At 34.0% G+C, this 20,642-nt stretch overlaps 1 protein-coding gene across 1 annotated transcript in view; it reads left to right on the top strand.

Moving 5' to 3' along the window:
* LOC149790601 (uncharacterized) overlaps window positions 1-20,642 on the top strand; it is a 400,967-nt gene that overhangs the window by 78,467 nt on the left and 301,858 nt on the right. The window contains exons 11-17 of the mRNA XM_089972700.1: window positions 525-668; window positions 6,352-6,523; window positions 10,275-10,553; window positions 11,343-11,471; window positions 14,519-14,703; window positions 16,345-16,581; window positions 19,702-19,809. Coding sequence (XP_089828826.1) covers window positions 525-668; window positions 6,352-6,523; window positions 10,275-10,553; window positions 11,343-11,471; window positions 14,519-14,703; window positions 16,345-16,581; window positions 19,702-19,809 — 1,254 coding nt within the window. The remainder of the gene's footprint in view (window positions 1-524; window positions 669-6,351; window positions 6,524-10,274; window positions 10,554-11,342; window positions 11,472-14,518; window positions 14,704-16,344; window positions 16,582-19,701; window positions 19,810-20,642) is intronic.

A 20,642-nucleotide genomic window follows, 5' to 3' on the forward strand; every position in this document is an offset into this window, starting at 1 on the left:
TTCGGCAAAAGGGGTAAGTGTCGGAGTGCAGGAAGGTCTGTGCAATTACATTGTTTTAACTTCTAATGGTCGATTTTAAGCTGTGGCTTGTCATTTTTTTTTTCCGAAATCACAGGAATGGGTGGGTGGGAGCTTGTTGTTATTATTATTAGTGTGTAAGGCATTGATACAGATAAAACTTCACATCAAATGATTTGGTAACAGGGGACCAAAAGTAGTCTGCATAATTTTTTGATGTTTAAAAAATACCAGATCAGTATCATGCGACCATTTCCATCCATTCAGAATGTAGAAAATGCAGTCAATTTATAAAAATTGGAATTATTACTGTGAAAAGAAAATTGTAGTAAATTAGGCAAATTATACTTTACAGATTTAAGTAACAAATGTTACAAAAATGTGCAAATATGTATTAAAACCAGGCAATTAGCAAAAAAAATTGTCTCGATAAAGTTTGGAATGATTTGCTGAAATTAAAGGGCTGACATACAGTGATTTACAGTTATTTCTATTCTTTTCTCCAGGTTATGAATGTTTAGATAAAATATCGAAACATGCCTGTGAACCTGGGACATACAATTTAGCTGGGTCTAAAACCGAATGTCAGGAATGTCCCGCAGGGTATGAGTGTCCCACAACTGTCGTTGCCCCAGTTCCTTGTTTGTCAGGTAAGCAAGTGTTAGCAGTATGTTTGTTTCTTTTATCCTCCAGTCTGTAATATTGGCGAATATAGCTATCAAGTATACAAATGTTAGCATTCTGTTTTGTTTTTTATCCTCCAGTCTGTAATACTGGGGAATATATCTATCAAGTATACAAATGTTAGCAGTCTGTTTTGTTTTTTATCCTCCAGTCTGTAATATTGGGGAATATAGCTATCAAGTATACAAATGTTAGCAGTCTGTTTGTTATATCCTCCAGTATGCACTATTAGGGGAAATAGCTACAGTTATATCCATCTGTCTGTCCATATCTAGTTTTGCTTCTGGAGCATGATTTTCAAACTATTCATGGTATCTCTTTCAATGTTGGTACACATAACGGTCCAGTAGTCCAGATGTACCTTTTCCTATTCTTTGAACAAACAATGGTCTGATAGTCCAGATGTACCATTTATTGTTACACATATTGGTATAGTAGTCCAGATGTACCATTTATTGTTACACATATTGGTATAGTAGTCCAGATGTACTATTTATTGTTACACATATTGGTCTAGTAGTCCAGATGTACCCTTTGTTGGTACATATATTAGTCTAGTAGTCCAGGTGTACCCTTTGTTGGTACATATATTAGTATAGTAGTCCAGGTGTACCCTTTGTTGGTACACATATTGGTCCAGTAGTCCAGATGTACCCTTTGTCAGTACACATATTGGTCAAGTAGTCCAGGTATACCCTTTGTTGGTACACATATTTGTCCAGATGTACCCTTTGTTTGTACACATATTGGTCTAGTAGTCTAGATGTACCCTTTGTTGGTACATATATTGGTCCAGTAGTCCAGATGTACCCTTTGTTGGTACATATATTGGTCTAGTAGTCCAGATATACACATGTTGGTACACATAATTGTCCAGTAGTCCAAATGTACCTTTTATTGTTACACATATTGGTCTAGTAGTCCAGATGTACTTTGTACCCTTTGTTGGTTCATATATTGGTCTAGTACCCTTTGTTGGTACACATAATGGTCCAGTAGTCCAGATGTACCTTTTATTGTTACGCATATTGGTCTAGTAGTCCAGATGTACCCTTTGTCGTTACACATATTGATCTAGTAGTCCAGATGTACCCTTTGTCGTTACACATATTGGTCTAGTAGTCCAGATGTGCCCCTTGTTGGTACATATATTGGTCTAGTAGTCCATATGTACCCTTTGTTGTTACACATCTTGGTCTAGTAGTCCATATGTACCCTTTGTTGTTACACATCTTGGTCTAATAGTCCAAATGTAACATTTTTAGTACATATATTGGTCTTGTAGTCCAGATGTACACTTGTTGGTACATATATTGGTCTTGTAGTCCAGATGTACACTTGTTGGTACATATATTGGTCTTGTAGTCCAGATGTACACTTGTTGGTACATATATTGGTCTAGTAGTCCAGATGTGCCATTTGTTGGTACATATATTTGTCTAGTGGTCCAGATATACCCTTTGTTGGTACACACATTGGTCCTGTAGTCCATATCTACCCTTTGTTGGTACATATATTTGTCTAGTAGTCTATATGTACCCTTTATGAGGGTCAAGTAGTCCAGATGTTACACTATTGGTCTAGTAGTCCAGATGTGCCATTTGTTGGTACATATATTATTCTAGTGGTCCAGATATACCCTTTGTTGGTACACACATTGGTCCTGTAGTCTATATCTACCCTTTGTTGGTATATATATATATTGGTCTAGTAGTCCATATGTACCCTTTGTTGGTGCATATATTGGTCTAGAAGTCTATATGTACCCTTTATGAGGGTCAAGTAGTCCAGATGTTACACTTTTGGTCTAGTAATCTAGATGTACCCTTTGCTATTATCAGTATCTAAGTTTCCATTTTTGTATAATTTTATAAAATTTTCTGTCCATCCATTAGTCATGCATTTTTCCCAAGCATTAGATCTTCAGTAGTTTAGAGATATCAAAGAATGTACTGGACTACTTGTCCAGATGGGGGCCTCGAGTGGCCGAGTGGTCTAAAGCGCTCTCCATTATGGATCACTGCCATCTCACCTCTGTCTGCATGGGTTCAAGTCTCGGATTCGGCCAATGTGGATGTGTGAGAAAGCTTGCCAGTAGCTTCTTATGGGTTAGTGGTTCTTTCCGGGGTTTTCCTGGATTCTTCTTCCACCATTAATACTGGCAGCCATGTATAGCCTATCATGTGCTGAAAAATTGTGTTAAACCCCACAACAACAACAACTTGTCCAGATGTGCTCTTTGCAGTCAGAATTGTTAAGTTTCAATATTTTTAACATTACACCCATTTGTCTTTTCATCCACCACATGTTCCTTTCCTGAATTTGACTATATCTTTTTGTGATATCTATTTGAAATTTGGTTTCAGTCCAGTGGCCCAGATGGCTGTTGTTGTTGTTGTTGCTGTTGTGGGGTTTGTTTTTTTGTGACCAGTTGGAGTTTAATCTTAATTTTTCTTAAAATTATTTGAATTCTAAGAGATTTTTTGATGCTGTAAATAGTTGTGCTCGGAATTAATTCTTGGATAAAGATAGTTATTGAATATTACAAAATTCAAACACCAGAATATTATTTTCTGTGGTTCAACAAAGAACTCTTGACACTTCAGTACTATACTGACTACATTATATGTCATCACCTTCCATTTTGGATTTTCTTTAGGACTTGAACTCAAATTCATTAGAACATTTTATCACTTTTTTAAATTCTTGGATTATTCCTGGATTATTTTTGGATTTGATTCTTTAAACTGTTAAGTTCTTTTTCTCATTTTTACCTTGTTTTTCTTGGGAAATAAATTATTTGTTACATTTTACAAAGCTTTTGGTCTTCATTTTTTTTGGCTACTATTTATAAGAGCCTAAACACATAACAGTATTTAAATTTTATTTTGTCAAATATTTCCTAATCAGTACTTACTGTCACTGTCCCCAAAAGGTATTGACCTAGTTAATGTCATCAGGAACTCAAAACAAGCACATTTAAATCATGAGAAAAATTGCAGAATTATGGACAGACACAAAGTGAGGAGGATTAAGCTTTAAATATCAGCATTGATTCTTAAATAGGTTGCACAAGAAAGGAGGGAAGTGTCCTCCCTTGTATTATTATATAGTACATGTATGACAAGTTAATTGAAAACTGCCTTATGGGCCCTTGTGACATGACAAGTTAATTGAAAGCTGCCTTATGAGCCCTTGTGACATGACAAGTTAATTGAAAGCTGCCTTATGAGCCCTTGTGACATGACAAGTTAATTGAAAGCTGCCTTATGAGCCCTTGTGACATGACAAGTTAATTGAAAACTGCCTTATGGGCCCTTGTGACATGACAAGAGCCATGAACTGTAATTGTTATTCTCTGTCTCAATCTCAACTTTTTTTTTTTTAATGGGTACCCGGTTGTTCATTTTGTTACCCTGGTTGTTATTAAAGGGCAGGTACCTGAGTACCCTGGTACCCTTTGGCATCTTTAGCATAGAGTACTGTTTTAAATCTAGAAAAAGAGTGCTGCAGCATACAGTACCTTTATAAGTAGTACACAAATTGAGACTGCAGTAGAGTAGCTGCAAGCAGTATAAAAATCAAGAGTGTTGTACCATAGAATACTGTCATACATAGCATAAAAATTGAGGGCTGCACAAGAAAACTGTCACAAGTAGTGTAAAAACTGAGTGCAGCAGCATAGAATACAGTTATAAGTTATAGAAATTGAGTGCTGCAGCATACATTACAGTTATAAGTTATAGAAATTGAGTGCTGCAGCATAGAGTAATGTTTTAAGTGCAGAGATTGAGTGCTGTAGCATAGAGTACATGCACCATAATAATTATAAGTAGTATACAAATCGAGTGCTGGGCCATGGAGTACTGTTATAAATAGTATAAAAATTGAGTGCAGGGCTTTGGAGTTCTAAGTGGTATACAAAAAAAATTGTGTGCTGGGCTATGGAGTACTTTTATAAGTAGTATAAAAATTGAGTGCTGTGCTATTGGGTGCTGTTATAATTACTATAAAAATTGTTTTCTGGGCTATGGAGTACTGTTATAAGTAGTATAAAAATTGAGTGCTGGGCTATTGGGTAATGTTATAATTACTATAAAAATTGTTTTCTGGGCTATGGAGTACTGTTATAAGTAGTATAAAAATTTAGTGCTGGGCTATTGGGTAATGTTATAATTACTATAAAAATTGTTTTCTGGGCTATGGAGTACTTTTATAAGTAGTATAAAAATTGAATGCTGGGCTATTGGGTAATGTTATAATTACTATAAAAATTGTTTTCTGGGCTATGGAGTACTTTTATAAGTAGTATAAAAATTGAATGCTGGGCTATTGGGTAATGTTATAATTACTATAAAAATTGTTTTCTGGGCTATGGAGTACCGTTATAAATAGTATAAAAATGTTGTGCTGGGCTATGAGTACTTTTAGTTAGAGTCTTTCCATAAGCAAGGGAAATGTCATGACTTATTTTATTTTCTATTTTCCATTAGATGAGATATATTGTACAAGCTTGTGCATCCCTATAAAATATATATTTTATTGTAAATGATTGCACATTCCTATATATAAAGTATCTCCAAATGTCACAAAAATTAACTGTACACATATCTCTTGCACACCTTGGTAAATATGGATTTGATTCAAAGAAAAAAATTAACTGTACACATATCTCTTGCAAGCCTTGGTAAATATGGATTTGATTCAAAGAAAAAAATTAACTGTACACATATCTCTTGCAAGCCTTGGTAAATATGGATTTGATTCAAAGAAAAAAATTAACTGTACACATATCTCTTGCACACCTTGGTAAATATGGATTTGATTCAAAGAAAAAAATTAACTGTACACATCTCTTGCAAGCCTTGGTAAATATGGATTTGATTCAAAGAAAAAAATTAACTGTACACATATCTTTTGCACACCTTGGTAAATATGGATTTGATTCAAAGAAAAAAATTAACTGTACACATATCTCTTGCACACCTTGGTAAATATGAATTTGATTCAAGCAAAAAATTAACTGTACACATCTCTTGCACGCCTTGGTAAATATGGATTTGATTCAAAGAAAAAAATTAACTGTACACATATCTCTTGCACACCTTGGTAAATATGAATTTGATTCAAGCAAAAAATTAACTGTACACATCTCTTGCACGCCTTGGTAAATATGGATTTGATTCAAAGAAAAAAATTAACTGTACACATATCTCTTGCACACCTTGGTAAATATGAATTTGATTCAAGCAAAAAATTAACTGTACACATCTCTTGTACGCCTTGGTAAATATGGATTAGATTCAAACAAAAAATGAACTGTACACATATCTCTTGCAAGCCTTGGTAAATACTGATTTGATTCAAACAAAAAATTAACTGTACACATACTTCTTGCAAGCCTTGGTAAATATGAATTTGATTTCATGTTTTCAATATAGTGATGTGCATTTCCTGAAGTGCATTTGGGTGTCCTCAGACTGTATGCATTGACCTTATTTGACATGTTGATGTCACTGATAATGTCATGAAGTGTTAGTACATGATATTATATATAAAGAAAATTATATGGATTTTTAAAACTGAAATAATCATTCTAATTAACACTGAATTAATGTTATAATGGTTGTAATTATTTTTTACTTAAAGGTTATTACAGTGGTAATGGATCCATCGCGTGTTCGCATTGCAAAGCTGGTTGGGCATGCCCAGATAGAACTGATCCAAATACAATTTATGCTTGTCAACCAGGATCTTATGCCCTGGCAGGTGCAACCATCTGCACTCACTGCTCTCCAGGATTTGCATGCCCATCTACCACGTAAGTATTATAGTAAAACAGTAATGATATATATCCAGGAATTTTTTCTAACTAGGAGAAGACCAGATCACCAGTTCTAATGTAAATTATTAAAATATAAACACTGGAAGGACAAAGTCAGTGATGTTATGTGTTAATCATCATAGAATAGGAAGCACAGAAAGCATAGATCGTGAATTTGTTTTTGGATGGAATATTGATGCCAAATACTGAGACAAAGATTTATCTAGTGGAGGGGGAATCTTTATTGTAGTGTTGATGATGTTTTCTTGTAGTTGTCAAATAATCTGTGCATCTCACTTCAAATAGCCCATCTTTGTCTCTGGATTAGAACAGTCCATTTCTGTATCTGGATTCTGACAGTCCATTATCTGGATTTAATAGTCCACTTGTATAGATTCTAATAGTCCATTTCTGTATCTGGATTCTAATAGTCCATTTCTGTATCTGGATTCTAATAGTCCATTTCTATATCTGGATTCTACTAGTCCATTTCTGTATCTGGATTGTAATAGTCCATTTCTGTATCTGGATTGTAATAGTCCATTTCTGTATCTGGATTCTAATAGTCCATTTCTGTATCTGGATTCTAATAGTCCATTTCTGTATCTGGATTCTTATAATCCATCTTTGTTTTTTAATTCTGTTAGTCCAATAATTAATTCAAATACAGACCCTGAATGGAATGAAGAAACTTTATTGTAAAAATACATTTTTTATTGGACGTGATCTTGTTAATATTGTGCACTTCTATAATTATTGTGCAAAATTACAAGACACATTTTAGTGAGAGAGAAATAAAATTGTCCATTATTCCACACCATTCTGTCCATCCCATGTACAAAGATGTAAAGTGTACCTAGTTATTTTCTGCTATTCCATGTCATTCTGTCTATCCCCTGTACCAAGGATGTAGAGGATAGCTGTGGGATTATCCTGGTGTTGGTATTAGTATCCACATGTATGAAGGCATATATTTATACACATATATACCCTGGTGTTGGTATTAGTATCCACATATATGAAGGCATATATTTATACACAACCTATTGGCATATCAGCCATTCCTTCTTCCTAGGTCCTAGGCAGTGGTTTGAAATGGGTTTCATAGCTTCTTCCCCAGGAAAGGGGATAAGGGGGAATACCTGTCATAGCTCCTTTCCCAGATAATGGCAATAATGGGGCTTACATGTCAAAGCTCCAGTCCCGGGAAAGGGGATAAGAGGGCATACCTGTCATAGCTCCTTTCCCAGATAATAGCAATAATGGGGCTTACATGTCAAAGCTCCTCTCCCGAGAAAGGGGATAAGGCAGCATACCTGCCATAGCACCTACTCCCAGGAAAGGACATAAAGGGGCTAACTTCACTTATTTATTTTGGTCATGTTATAATCATGAAACTTGGTGTGAGATGATGCATCTTGATGTGTACAACATTCTCATTAGAAAGGTAGGTCATTGTGAACCATATTTCATGCTTCACATTAGCTAAATTTTGTGTTTTTAAGTTTATTTCTCAGGATCTGTTCATATTAGAATCAACAAACTATGTAATTGCATGCATGTCTATTACTACCACTCCCTCGCCAAAAAAGGTCACTGTTATCTACATTTCACATTTTGCTGGCAACAGACCCTAAAATTAGTACTTTTACCAAGTCTTCATTTTGTTTGAATTTTGTTTGTGTTTGCATTTCTTTTGTACACTGCTTACATTCCTTTTGCATTAAGTTTATGTTTGCATTTTGTCTTTCACATTAATATTTTGTGCATAATAACAGTTTGAATTCAGATTTTGCATATCACACTTTTTTTCGGTTTTTTTCTCATGTTTGCTAATTTGAAACAAAATGGGAATCTGCTTGCTGATATTGGGGTTTTCATTTTGAAGAGTGTTAAAGGGAGTGATCTATAATCTTCATAACATCTCTTATTAAATGTGTGCTTTAAAGAGATAATACCTGAATGCAGAAACAGCATTGAATTTATGATCTAATTTAACTGCAAGTGATGTAAGTATATAAAGATAGTTGTGAATTATTTGTTAGCAAAAATGTTTTTAAAAAATTTCATTTCATTCAGATAAAATTGTATGCATACAGTACACATGCAATACACACACACAATACACATACAATACATATGCAATACATACAATACACATGCAATAAAAACATGATATACATACAATACACACATGATACACATAAAATAGCTATACAATGCACACAATACACATACAAAACACATGCAATACACACATGATACACATGCAGTACACATGCAATACACATGATACACATACAGTACACATTCAGTACACACAATACACATACAATACACAAACAATACACATACATTACACACACAATACACTTTCAATGCACATTTGGTTTGGCCAAGATATAGCCATTTTATCACCTATGGGACATCCCTTACTGGGAGAGCCTTGGTAGAAAGGCCTGTCTCTCGCTGGGAGCAAGGGGGGTGGGTGGGTAAAAAATCGACAAAGTTAGAAAAGTGCGGTTTTGCCTATATCTCTAGAATGGCTTGGAATTTTTTCAATCGGTTTGCTGTGGCATGTCAGGCTGGTCAAGCTCTAGTGGAAAAGTAATGCATTTTGACGCACAGCTTGTTCTTTGCCATCAAAATGGTGGAAAAACAGTTTTGTTTCTGGGTAAAGGGGGTGGAAAGAAACTTCACATTTGTATGGTTTTTCCATGTGCCGATGTGCCTCATCAAGATGAACTCAGGCAGGGGTCGATGACTGATGTTTACATCAAGTACTCTCAACATGGCCCTGACAAAAACCAATCATTTTGCTCTAAGAATAAAGTTTTAAAAAATTCTTTACTTCACTAAAACTATTTACAAGTCTAGGGTCATGTAACCAATACAGCCTCAATCTCAGCCTTATTATTCACACAAAAAAAAATTAAAAAAAGAACTTGTTCATGTGGCTGTTACTAATTTTGAATTAAGGTTGGGAACTAGGTCAGCTTTAAGTGTTTACATGTGAATAGTCAGGGTCAAACTATTTTCTGGAAAAAATTTCCAAATCACATAAACAAGATTATAGAAATAGTAATAGAATTACATTTTTATTTAAAGCTGACAAACAAACAATAAAATTAAAATAAATATAAATAAAATCAGATATACTTAAAATTACCATCAGGTTAATAATTGTCAGTTTTAAAATCCATTCATAAAATGCATTCATTAACACTCCATTTCATTATGTCATTCAATATTATGCATTTTGCATTTATATTCTTGTTGTCTTCAAAACACTTTCATCACTTCACTTGCTTTCATTTAGCATTTTGTTTCCTTTTTGTTTATTCTTTTCTGTTTGCAATAATTTTGCATTCCATTTGCATTAATCTGCATTCTGTTTGTATTCCAGTTTCATTTCACTGGAAAAATGACTTATGCCAGGGTGTAAGGGTTAACTGTTTAATTTTAGAATGATTGTTGCTACCTGCTACAGTCATTTATAGTTAATGAACAAGAATAGATACCTTTCTGTAGCAAATGAAATCATGACTACTTAGGTTTTGACATTATCACAAGGCCATCATCAAATGAATGATATCAGGACTGTAGTCACATGATCAGCTAAATATTGATCATGTATCAAAATCTTTCTGTAGCAGGTTATGTTCCATATTGATTTTGAAAGTCACATTAATTTGATGTTTCAGCAAAAGCAGATGATGGTGTCTTATTTTATATCATTCTACTTCAGCACTGACATTAAAAATGCCTGTCCAAGTGGCACCTATTCAATTGGCAATGCTACAGCATGTACCACATGTAATGTAGGAGAGATGTGTCCACACACGGATGGAACTGGGATTGTTGCATGTGACAATGGTTCTTATTCGCAAGGAGGAGCATCAAAGTGTACAGACTGTGCACCTGGATATGCCTGTCCAAATACTAATGGAACAATGATTGTACAGTGTTCGCCAGGATATTATTCTATTGGAAAGAAACCAGAGTGCACACCTTGTCCTGCAGGAAAGTAAGTTAAAAACACATGTATCATTTTGTCTTTCTTTCTATTTGTCTTTCATTCAGTTGGTCTGGCCATCGATTACTGATCTTATTATTATGAAACAAAAAGGTTATTACTAATCATATGGAATTTGTTAAAGTTTGGAATGTAATGTCAATTATTAGCAGAGAAAGAGGTTTATGTGTTAAATACCGTGCATACGTATGAAAAAATGTTTGGTATAGTTCATATTTTGTGCATTAGAAATAAAGATAATTCTTGCTTTAGTGAGACACACACTGATGTATTTTTTTTAAAAATAATTTTTGTAGAAGTGAAATATTTTGAATAGAAACTTTGATTGTAGTTTCAATTCACCATTGCATCATTGATTAATGGCACAACAGCACATGATTGATTATTTAGTACTGAGGTAATACCAGTAAAGTGCCATGGCAACCTTCCGGGTCTAGTCTTGGCAGGATTTAAACCTGCAACATACCAATTGCCCATTGGGCTATAAGTAATAAAATAACTTGCTCTAAAATTTTAAAAATATAAGAAGTCAAATATTTCACAAAAGAGGATAAGTATAAAATAGTCATAACAAGGAAGATGGGGAAATTAGTTCTGAAGCAAAGATTTTCATAAACATGTACTTTTATATAACAACTGAACCAGTTGTGCAACCAGGCTGAGAACCTGACAATGGGCCAGGCTACTGTTTACATTTGAAATATGTCAGACCTAGCATAGAATGCCCAAGAAAGGGTACGAGTCTTAAGCTATGTCATTACATCAGGCATTTGCTTGCAGGAAATGCCCAGTTAACACTAAAGCAACTGAAATTGATTGTGAAGACGGAAGTTACTCAGTTGGGGCTCAAGCCAGCTGCACTGAATGTCCACAAGGTTATGAGTGTCCAGATAAAACTACCAACAGCACGTAAGTTCATCAGTATTTGTATACCTTGATGTATATTGTGAATTCAGTATTATTTGATGGGTACTTTTTTGTGGTCTACCACTTTTCATGGGGTACAAGTTTCCATGGTGTAACAGTTTTCATGGATTTCATGGCTTTAAAAACCACAAACTCGAAGACCAGAAAAACAATGGTCCTTCTGTGGAAAGAACAGGATCTCTTTCCCATTTCAAGAAATGTGGTGGTGATGATATATGGGGACATATGTACTTAAAAATAATTTTACAATCAGTGCAATGTATTATAGAGATGTCATATGGAGAGGTATAATTTACACAGATAAATCATTTCAGAATAACAGAATAGTTGTACAGGGGTATATAGTAATAATAATAATAATAATAATAATAATAATAATGACCTTATTTAAAGAGGGTAACACAATTAGCTAAGAACTAATCTACCTTGAGGCCCTCATACAAAGGAATTTATTTATTTTAGCTGCATTTCTGAAGCCACTGGATATATTGGGTTTGGAAGAAGGAAATAGAGTGGGCATTTCTAATCTCAGCTGGAATACTGTATATAATGACTGTGTTTATTTATCTGTCCATCTTTCTGCCTGGCACACAGTCTCATTATTGCATCTAGTCCTTCAGGTTTTGATGGATTACCATAAAACTTGCTGAATATTATAATGATTGCTTGAAGATGTGCATATTTAAAACTTTTTTACTTTTTTTTCTCATGGCTAAATTGGGTGTATTTTATCAGCACCACTAACCTAATAGTTTTTGATGCATTGTCATGAAACATTGTCAATATTATAGTCATTACCAGAAAACAAAGCACTTTGCTGCTGCAATTTTTGTTAGAGTTACTGCCCTTTTAGTCTTTTAACTTAGTGCATTGCAGGACACACTTTTTAACTTAGTACAATGCAAGACACACTTTCGTTACAACAATTAGTCCTGCATTTTTTTAATATGGATTGACATGAAACTTGTAATTATGGTCATCACCAGAACTTGCATATGTCGACAAATCACTTTGCGTCTGCCATTTATTGTCCTTTTGACTTGCAGCTGCATACAGTGTATGGCAGAATATTTTGAATGCAGATAATCTTACTGATTGCGATGGATAGCCATGAAACTTGGGAAATGTTACAATGATTATCACATGAATAGGTGCATGTGGACGTATCACTATGCTGCTGAAAGTTTCATTTGAGTTATTGCCCTTTGTAACATTGAGCCTAATTTAGTGTATGACAAAATCTGATCGTATAGTTTTAAAAGGATCAGTATTAAACTTTGGATATATTATAATCACCATTCTATGTTATACATATTGACAAACTGCTGCCCTCTCACAATGTTTATTAGAGTTTTTGCCCTTTTTTCTCTTGCATTTGCATGGAGTACATGACAAAATCTTGCAAACACAACTAGTCCTGAAGTTTTGATGGATTATTGAAAAGGTCATTATCTGAAGATAGGCATTTTAACAGATTAGAGTTTTCCTGTAATTTGTGTTAGAGTTATTGCTCTTTTTGACCTGGAGTTGGTTGTAGTTCATAATAACATCTTGCGAACATAGGTGCCAGTTTTCAGTGAATCACCATGGCAACTTGTAGATGATAAGATCATCTTCAGAAGATTCACATTTAAAAATACCATTTTGTTCCTGAATGGGGGGCCCTGATTGGCTGAATGGTCTAAAGCGTTCTTCGTTACGGATCACTGCCATCTCACCTCTGTCTGCGTGGGTTCGAGTCTCGGATTCGGCTAATGTGGGTATGTGAGAAAGCTTGCCAGTAGCTTCTCGTGGGTCGGTGGTTCTTTCTGGGGTTTTCCTGGGTTCTTTCTCCACTATCAATACTGGCTGCCATGTATAGCCTATCATGTGCTGAAAAATGGCATTAAACTCAACAACAACAATTGTTCCTGAAATGTGCATTAGAGTTATTGCCCTTTTTGCCATGCAGCTGAGTCCAGTGTAACACACTATCTTGTGAATGCAGCTTGTCAGTGTGAAGCTTGGTAATATTGTGGTCATAATCTAAAGATGCATAATTTGGCAAATCTTTTTACTGCTCTTTTTAATTTACAGCTGGATGTCATTTGTGGCAGAATTTTACAAGAATTATCTTCCTTTTTGATTTACAGCTGGATGTATTTTGTGACAGAATTTCACTCGTGACTTATTGTCCATTTTGATTTACAGCTGGATGTAATTTATAATATAATTAAACAAATGAGTTATTGCCCTTTTGAATTATAGCTTGATGTAATTTGAAACAGAATTTTACAAGAGTTATTGCCCTTCTTGATTTACATCTGGATGTAATTTGTAACAGAATTTGAGTTATTGCCCTTTTTAATTTATATCTGGATGTAATTTGTAACAGAATTTGAGTTATTGCCCTTTTTGATTTATATCTGGATGTAATTTGTAACAGAATTTGAGTTATTGCCCTTTTTGATTTATATCTGGATGTAATTTGTAACAGAATTTGAGTTATTGCCCTTTTTGATTTATATCTGGATGTAATTTGTAACAGAATTTCATAAAGTCACCTACTCTGTAAATGTAATGAGGATGAGACAAATATATGCCAACTTGTTGATCATAATTGTAATAATGATTAACTTTAGTGGTATTTCCACAATACTGTAGGTATAACAAAATACAAATAATTGTTCATCATATTATTGATATTCCATTTTATGAACAGATTTCTTATTTTTGACTTGCAATTACTCTAGGCTGTAACATATCTGAAGAATGTAATTCTGAGTCATTTTACCATTTAACACATAAGGTGATTAAATGTCTTATATTTGTATGCAGTTTGTTTGAGTTTTATGCAACATTTTTGTGATGTTTTTATGAAATTTATGCAACATTTGTGTGCAGTTTATATGAAATTTATGCAACTGGCTGCATTATGATTATCTCTATCATAGACTTTCCAAACTTTGCAAAGATAGAAACCATCCATCACAGTTCATAAATTTAATAAGTAGTTAGCACTTATATAATGTGTTTTATTTATTACACAGAACTGCCTGTGCCCCAGGGACATATTCTCTAGGAGGTCAGATGGCATGTACAGAATGTCTGGAAGGCTATTACTGTCCGAATACAGTCGGAATGTCCATACGGTGTCCACTGGGATTCTATAGTGTGGCTTTGTCCACCAACTGCACAGTTTGTGAAGCTGGCTACATCTGTCCATCACCTGAAGGTCTGTCATTAAATCTACATTTATTACATTTGATTCTTTCTCAAGAATTACTTAAGATTGTGACAGGTCACTAAAGCTACTTTCACCCTGATAATTGCTCAAGTGCACAGTTCCAAGTTTTTCCTTTTGGTCAGTCCAATATATAATCAGGTGGGATATATCTTGTAAACGGGACTGTCAACCATTTTATAGTATGAACTTTTCAAGATTTAAACCTTCCCTCTGTTATTGTGTATATGCCAGTTTCTATATGTCTCTCTGTGTAACTGTCACTCTGTATTATTGTTACTCTCTGTGTATCTGTGCTACTGAATCTATGTCAGTCTCTATATGTCTATCTGTGTTACTGTCACTCTGTATTATTGTTGCTCTGTGTGTATCTGTGCTACGGAGTCTATGTCAGTCTCTATATGACTCTCTGTCTCTGTGTTAGTGTCACTCTGTTTTATTGTTACTGTATGTCTCTGTGCTATTGAGTCTATGCCAGTCTCTATATGTCTCTCTGTCTTTGTGTTAGTGTCTCTCTGCATTATTGTTACTGTCTGTTTTTCTGTGTTGTTGTGTCTATGCCAGTGTTTATATGTCTCTCTGTGTTAGTATCACTCTGTATTATTGTTACTGTCTGTCTCTCTTTGCTATTGAGCCTATGTCAGTCTCTATCTGATGCTTTGTCTCTGTGTTGTTATGTCTATGTCAGTCTCTATCGGTCGGTCTGTCTCTGTGTTACTCTGACACTGTATTATTGTATTGTTTGTCTCCCAGTGTTATTGAATATATGTCAGCCTCTGTCTGTTGCTCTGTCTCTGTGTTACTTCCTAGTGGAAATTTGACTGAAATTTCTGTAAAATTTCACAAGCATTTCAGAGAAATTTCACTGTAAGTTTTATTAAAAATATTAGTGATATTTCACTGCAATTTGTTGGTGATCTCATAAATATTTAACTGAAACTTTGGTGGTATTTCACAAAAAATTTAGACCCAAATGTTTACTGAAAATGAAGGGATATTTCATTAAAATTTCATTGAAATTTTAGTGAGACTTCACAGTTGAATTGTAAGCATTTAGTCCCATTTGATTGAAATAGTGAAATTTCAGAGTTACTATAGACTATTTACAGAAATTTCCTTAATTTTTCCAGGTATTTCAAAGGTTTCCAAATGTGTTATTGGATATAAATTATACAACACTTTATTGACCACGTTAATGAAAATTATAGAGAAAATGTGTGAAGAAGTTATTGTTCCCAAAATGAACAAAAAAATTTGACCCCTCAGAAATGTGAAATATAAGTTATGCTGAGAATTTTTTCAAAGTGTACAAGAAATAAAAACTAAATTCTATATAAATGGAATAAAGGTTAGATATAGTGTCAGTGAAGTACTGTTTCTCATTGATATTTTTTCAACGAAATTTCAGTGAAATCTCAATAACAAAATCTCACTAGTATTTTCAGAAATTTTTAGCAAAATCTCTGAAATTTTGGTATGTTTCACTGAAATTTGAGGCACATTTTCACTAGGGTCGTCATTTTTTGTGTTACTGTCTGTCACTCTTCAGTTATTGTGTTTATGTCAGTCACTCTGTCTTTGTCTCTGTCACTCTTTTCCCTGACTAACCTTATTTTCTCTCCATTTTTCCAGCATCAAAGAAATCGGAGTGTCCACCTGGTACATACTCAACAAATGGTAGTGTGACTTGTCAGCCATGTAACCCAGGTTATACATGCTCAATGCGCTCCACCAGTCCTGCTCCAGCCACTGACCTCTGTATAAGTGGCAGTTGGTGTGATGGCTTGAACTCTCACCCATGTCCACCTGGGACATATAACCCATTAAATGGATCCTTCAGTGCAGATGCATGTATTGCATGTCCATCAGGTAAGTTAAAATTATGTTCTTCTGCATGCTGATTTCAAACCTGATACAAGTTATTTTTACATTTTTATCTTGACCATGAGTCTAAGTGAGTAAATGGCATGATCCAGTGTCCATTAAGTATCCTTCATCCTACCATTGATCCATTGCCCATCAACACTTACTATTTTCAGCTTCTCAAAACTATTGGACCAATTTCAACCAAATTTCACATGCTGTTCAGTGTATTTCAAGCAAACATGACACATGTATCAAGCAGGTTGCATGGTACCTTTGGAAATTAGAATTTTCAGTATCTTTTTCATGTCATCAGAGTTCTGTTTGCATATTTTGTGCAAATAAATTTTCCAAAATCACATAATTCTTAATCTTTTCAGTGGTGAAAAATAGTTTAATTGTAAGCAAATATTTAAATGCATTGCAGTTATGAAAAACAGTTGAATTGTAAGCATCTAGTCCCAAGTTATGAAAAACAGTTGAATTGTAAGCATGTAGTCCCAAGTTGTGAAAAACAGTTGAATTGTAAGCATCTAGTCCCAAGTTATGAAAAACAGTTGAATTGTAAGCATCTAGTCCCAAGTTGTGAAAAACAGTTGAATTGTAAGCATCTAGTCTGAAGTTGTGAAAAACAGTTGAATTGTAAGCATCTATTCCCAAGTTGTGAAAAACAGTTGAATTGTAAGCCTCTAGTCCCAAGTTATGAAAAACAGTTGAATTGTAAGCATCTAGTCCGAAGTTGTGAAAAACAGTTGAATTGTAAGCATCTAGTCCCAAGTTGTGATCATATGCTGATCCAGCACTAGTCTAACAGAACCATGTAATCAAATGTGCCATGAATTAGTTTTGGTCATAAACTTATTTATACAGTCATACTTGAATGTGTTTTGTTCATATAACTTATTTATACAGTCATACTTGAATTGGTTTTGTTCATACAACTTATTTAGGCATTCATACTTGAATTAGTATCGGTCATTAAACTTACTTAGGCATTCATACTTGAATTAGTATTGGTCATAAAAATATTTAGGCATTCATACTTGAATTAGTATTGGTCATAAAACTTATTTAGGCTTTCATACTTGAATTAGTATTGGTCATTAAACTTATTTATGCATTCATACTTGAATTAGTATTGGTCATAAAAATATTTAGGCATTCATACTTGAATTAGTATTGGTCATAAAACTTATTTAGGCTTTCATACTTGAATTAGTTTTGGTCATAAAATCTGATATGTGTTCATACTTGAATTAGTTTTGGTCATAAATTATATTTAATGCATTCATAATTGAATTAGTATTGGTCATTCATGCTTGAATTGGTTTTGGTCATAAATTATATTTAATGCATTCATAATTGAATTAGTATTGGTCATTCATGCTTGAATTGGTTTTGGTCATAAGACATTTATGCATTCATGCTTGAATTTGTTTTGGTCATAGAACTTATTTATGCATTCATGCTTGAATTAATTTTTGTCATAGAGCTGACTTTTGCATTTATTCTTAATTAAGTAGACTTGATCACGAAACTGATTTTGACATGATTTTTGTCTTGATAAATAAATTCATTATTATATTGGGTAAATCTTGAAACAATCATTCCCATCCATGATTGGAATGTCCTCACTTATCACCACCTTTCTGTATAGTCTCAGATTCAGTTGGAATGTCTTTACTTATAAAAAAAATAATTACTTAGTCTCAGGCAAAATTGGCAATGTCCCCACTTATAAAAACCTTTTTACAGTCATAAGCTCAGTTTCATCACTTTTTACATATCATATTAAGGCGTGTAAGTGCTTCTAAAAAATGTTGGAAACCCTTATAGTACAAATCTTATTCTTAGATTTGTCCTCAGTGCTAGTGAATAAGCATTGCTATATTTGTTCTCATTGCTAGTGAATAAGCATTGCTATATATGTCGTCAATGATGTGAATAAGCATTGTTTGATTTGTCCTCATTGCTAGTGAATAAGCATTGCTATATATGTTGTCAATGATGTGAATAAGCATTGTTTGATTTGTCCTCAGTGCTAGTGAATAAGTACTGTTAGATTTGTACTCAGTGCTAGAGAAACAGCATTGTTTGATTTGTACTCAGTGCTAGTGAATAAGCACTGTTAGATTTGTACTCAGTGCTAGTGAATAAGCATTGTTATATTTGTTCTCAGTGCTAGTGAATAAGCATTGTTATATTTGTACTCAGTGCTAGAGAAACAGCATTGTTTGATTTGTCCTCAGTGCTAATGAATAAGCACTGTTATATTTGTACTCAGTGTTAGTGAATAAGCATTGTTTGATTTGTCCTCAGTGCTAGTGAATAAGCACTGTTATATTTGTACTTAGTGCTAGAGAAACAGCATTGTTTGATTTGTCCTCAGTGCTAGTGAATAAGCACTGTTATATTTGTACTCAGTACTAGTGAATAAGCACTGTTATATTTGTACTTAGTGCTAGAGAAACAGCATTGTTTGATTTGTCCTCAGTGCTAGTGAATAAGCACTGTTAGATTTGTACTCAGTGCTAGTGAAACAGCATTGTTTGATTTGTCCTCAGTGCTAGTTAATAAGCACTGTTATATTTGTACTCAGTGTTAGTGAATAAGCATTGTTTGATTTGTCCTCAGTGCTAGTGAATAAGCACTGTTATATTTGTACTTAGTGCTAGAGAAACAGCATTGTTTGATTTGTCCTCAGTGCTAGTGAATAAGCATTGTTTGATTTGTCCTCATTGCTAGTGAATAAGCATTGTTGTATTTGTTCTCAGTGCTAGTGAAAAAGCATTGTTAGATTTGTCCTCAGTGCTAGAGAAACAGCATCGTTTGATTTGTCCTCACTGATAGTAAACAAGCATTGTTAGAATTGTCCTCATCAATATTGAAAATGAAAATTATGCTAAAATTGATTGGATATTATTGTTGAGCCAGTCTTGGTGTCTTTTTGCATCTCCATCCATACATATAAAATTATCTGCATATTTTTATGTCTGAACACACCGTAGTTTAAAATTAATTAAAGTTTTATTGGATTAAGCTCAGTGTTGTAATTTCTAGCTAAATAAAAGACAGGCATGGGAAATATAGGGTCTCATTTTATTTATTATTGTTTTTGTTTCACAGGTTATTACTGTCAGGGACCAGGAGAAAAAGATTACACAACCTATGTTTGTCCAGGTGGACATTACTGTTTGAAAGGAACAACAGAACCCAACCAGTATCCTTGTCCAGGTGAGTGATATTCCAATGAATGATGTAGAATATCCATGTGTTTGTCTCTCTAATCGCAAAGGAAACTTCTTGATGTTAAACCCAAACTTTGGCCAATAATTGAAAAACATGATATCATTTTGAAGCAAATAAAGAATTTTCTTATATACTGACTGTCTGTGTTTCGAGAAATATTTCTGAAAAGAAGAAAAAATCTCCCAGTGTTTGTTTCAGGAAGATGACATATGTGTGTGTGTGTGTGTGTGTGTGTGTGAGAGAGAGAGAGAGAGAGAGGAGAGAGCCAGTTTACATTACTATTTTAAGGTAACCAGTGAGCTCCTTAAGTACCCTGATCAAGGTGGGTGTGGTAATCTAAATTATGTGGTATGTCTTCTAAGAGTGTTTGTATATTTATGTATGTGAGTATATGAGAGAATAGAGAGAGGAGGTTAGACATTATATGCTTACGGAACTTTGTTGAGTTGAGTATAGTTTTATAAACCAGGAAACCTCTCCTTGACCAATAAAAGGTCAATATGATAAATTTACTGATTCGTAGAACTGGTTCTCAAGACTTCAGTGAAACAAGATCTGTAATTGTTCTATTGCATGATTTAAATAAAATCAATTGCACTTTAATACCTTTCAAATTGTACAAATGTCGTATTAACTGTATCATGATAAGAACATTATGAGGTCATGTTAAAATTTATGACGTCATGACCTTGTTTCATGAATATGACCATGTGACAAAAAGAATCATCAGACATTCTCATACTTAGCTTCTTTACAATAACATTAGCTCTGCATCACAGAATATTGTGATTGCTTGCACTTTTGGTAAGAAAGAAGTC

This window comes from Sinohyriopsis cumingii, chromosome 10 (genome assembly GCF_028554795.1).
Source record: "Sinohyriopsis cumingii isolate HCF-2022 chromosome 10, ASM2855479v2, whole genome shotgun sequence".
Classification (NCBI taxonomy): domain Eukaryota; kingdom Metazoa; phylum Mollusca; class Bivalvia; order Unionida; family Unionidae; genus Sinohyriopsis; species Sinohyriopsis cumingii.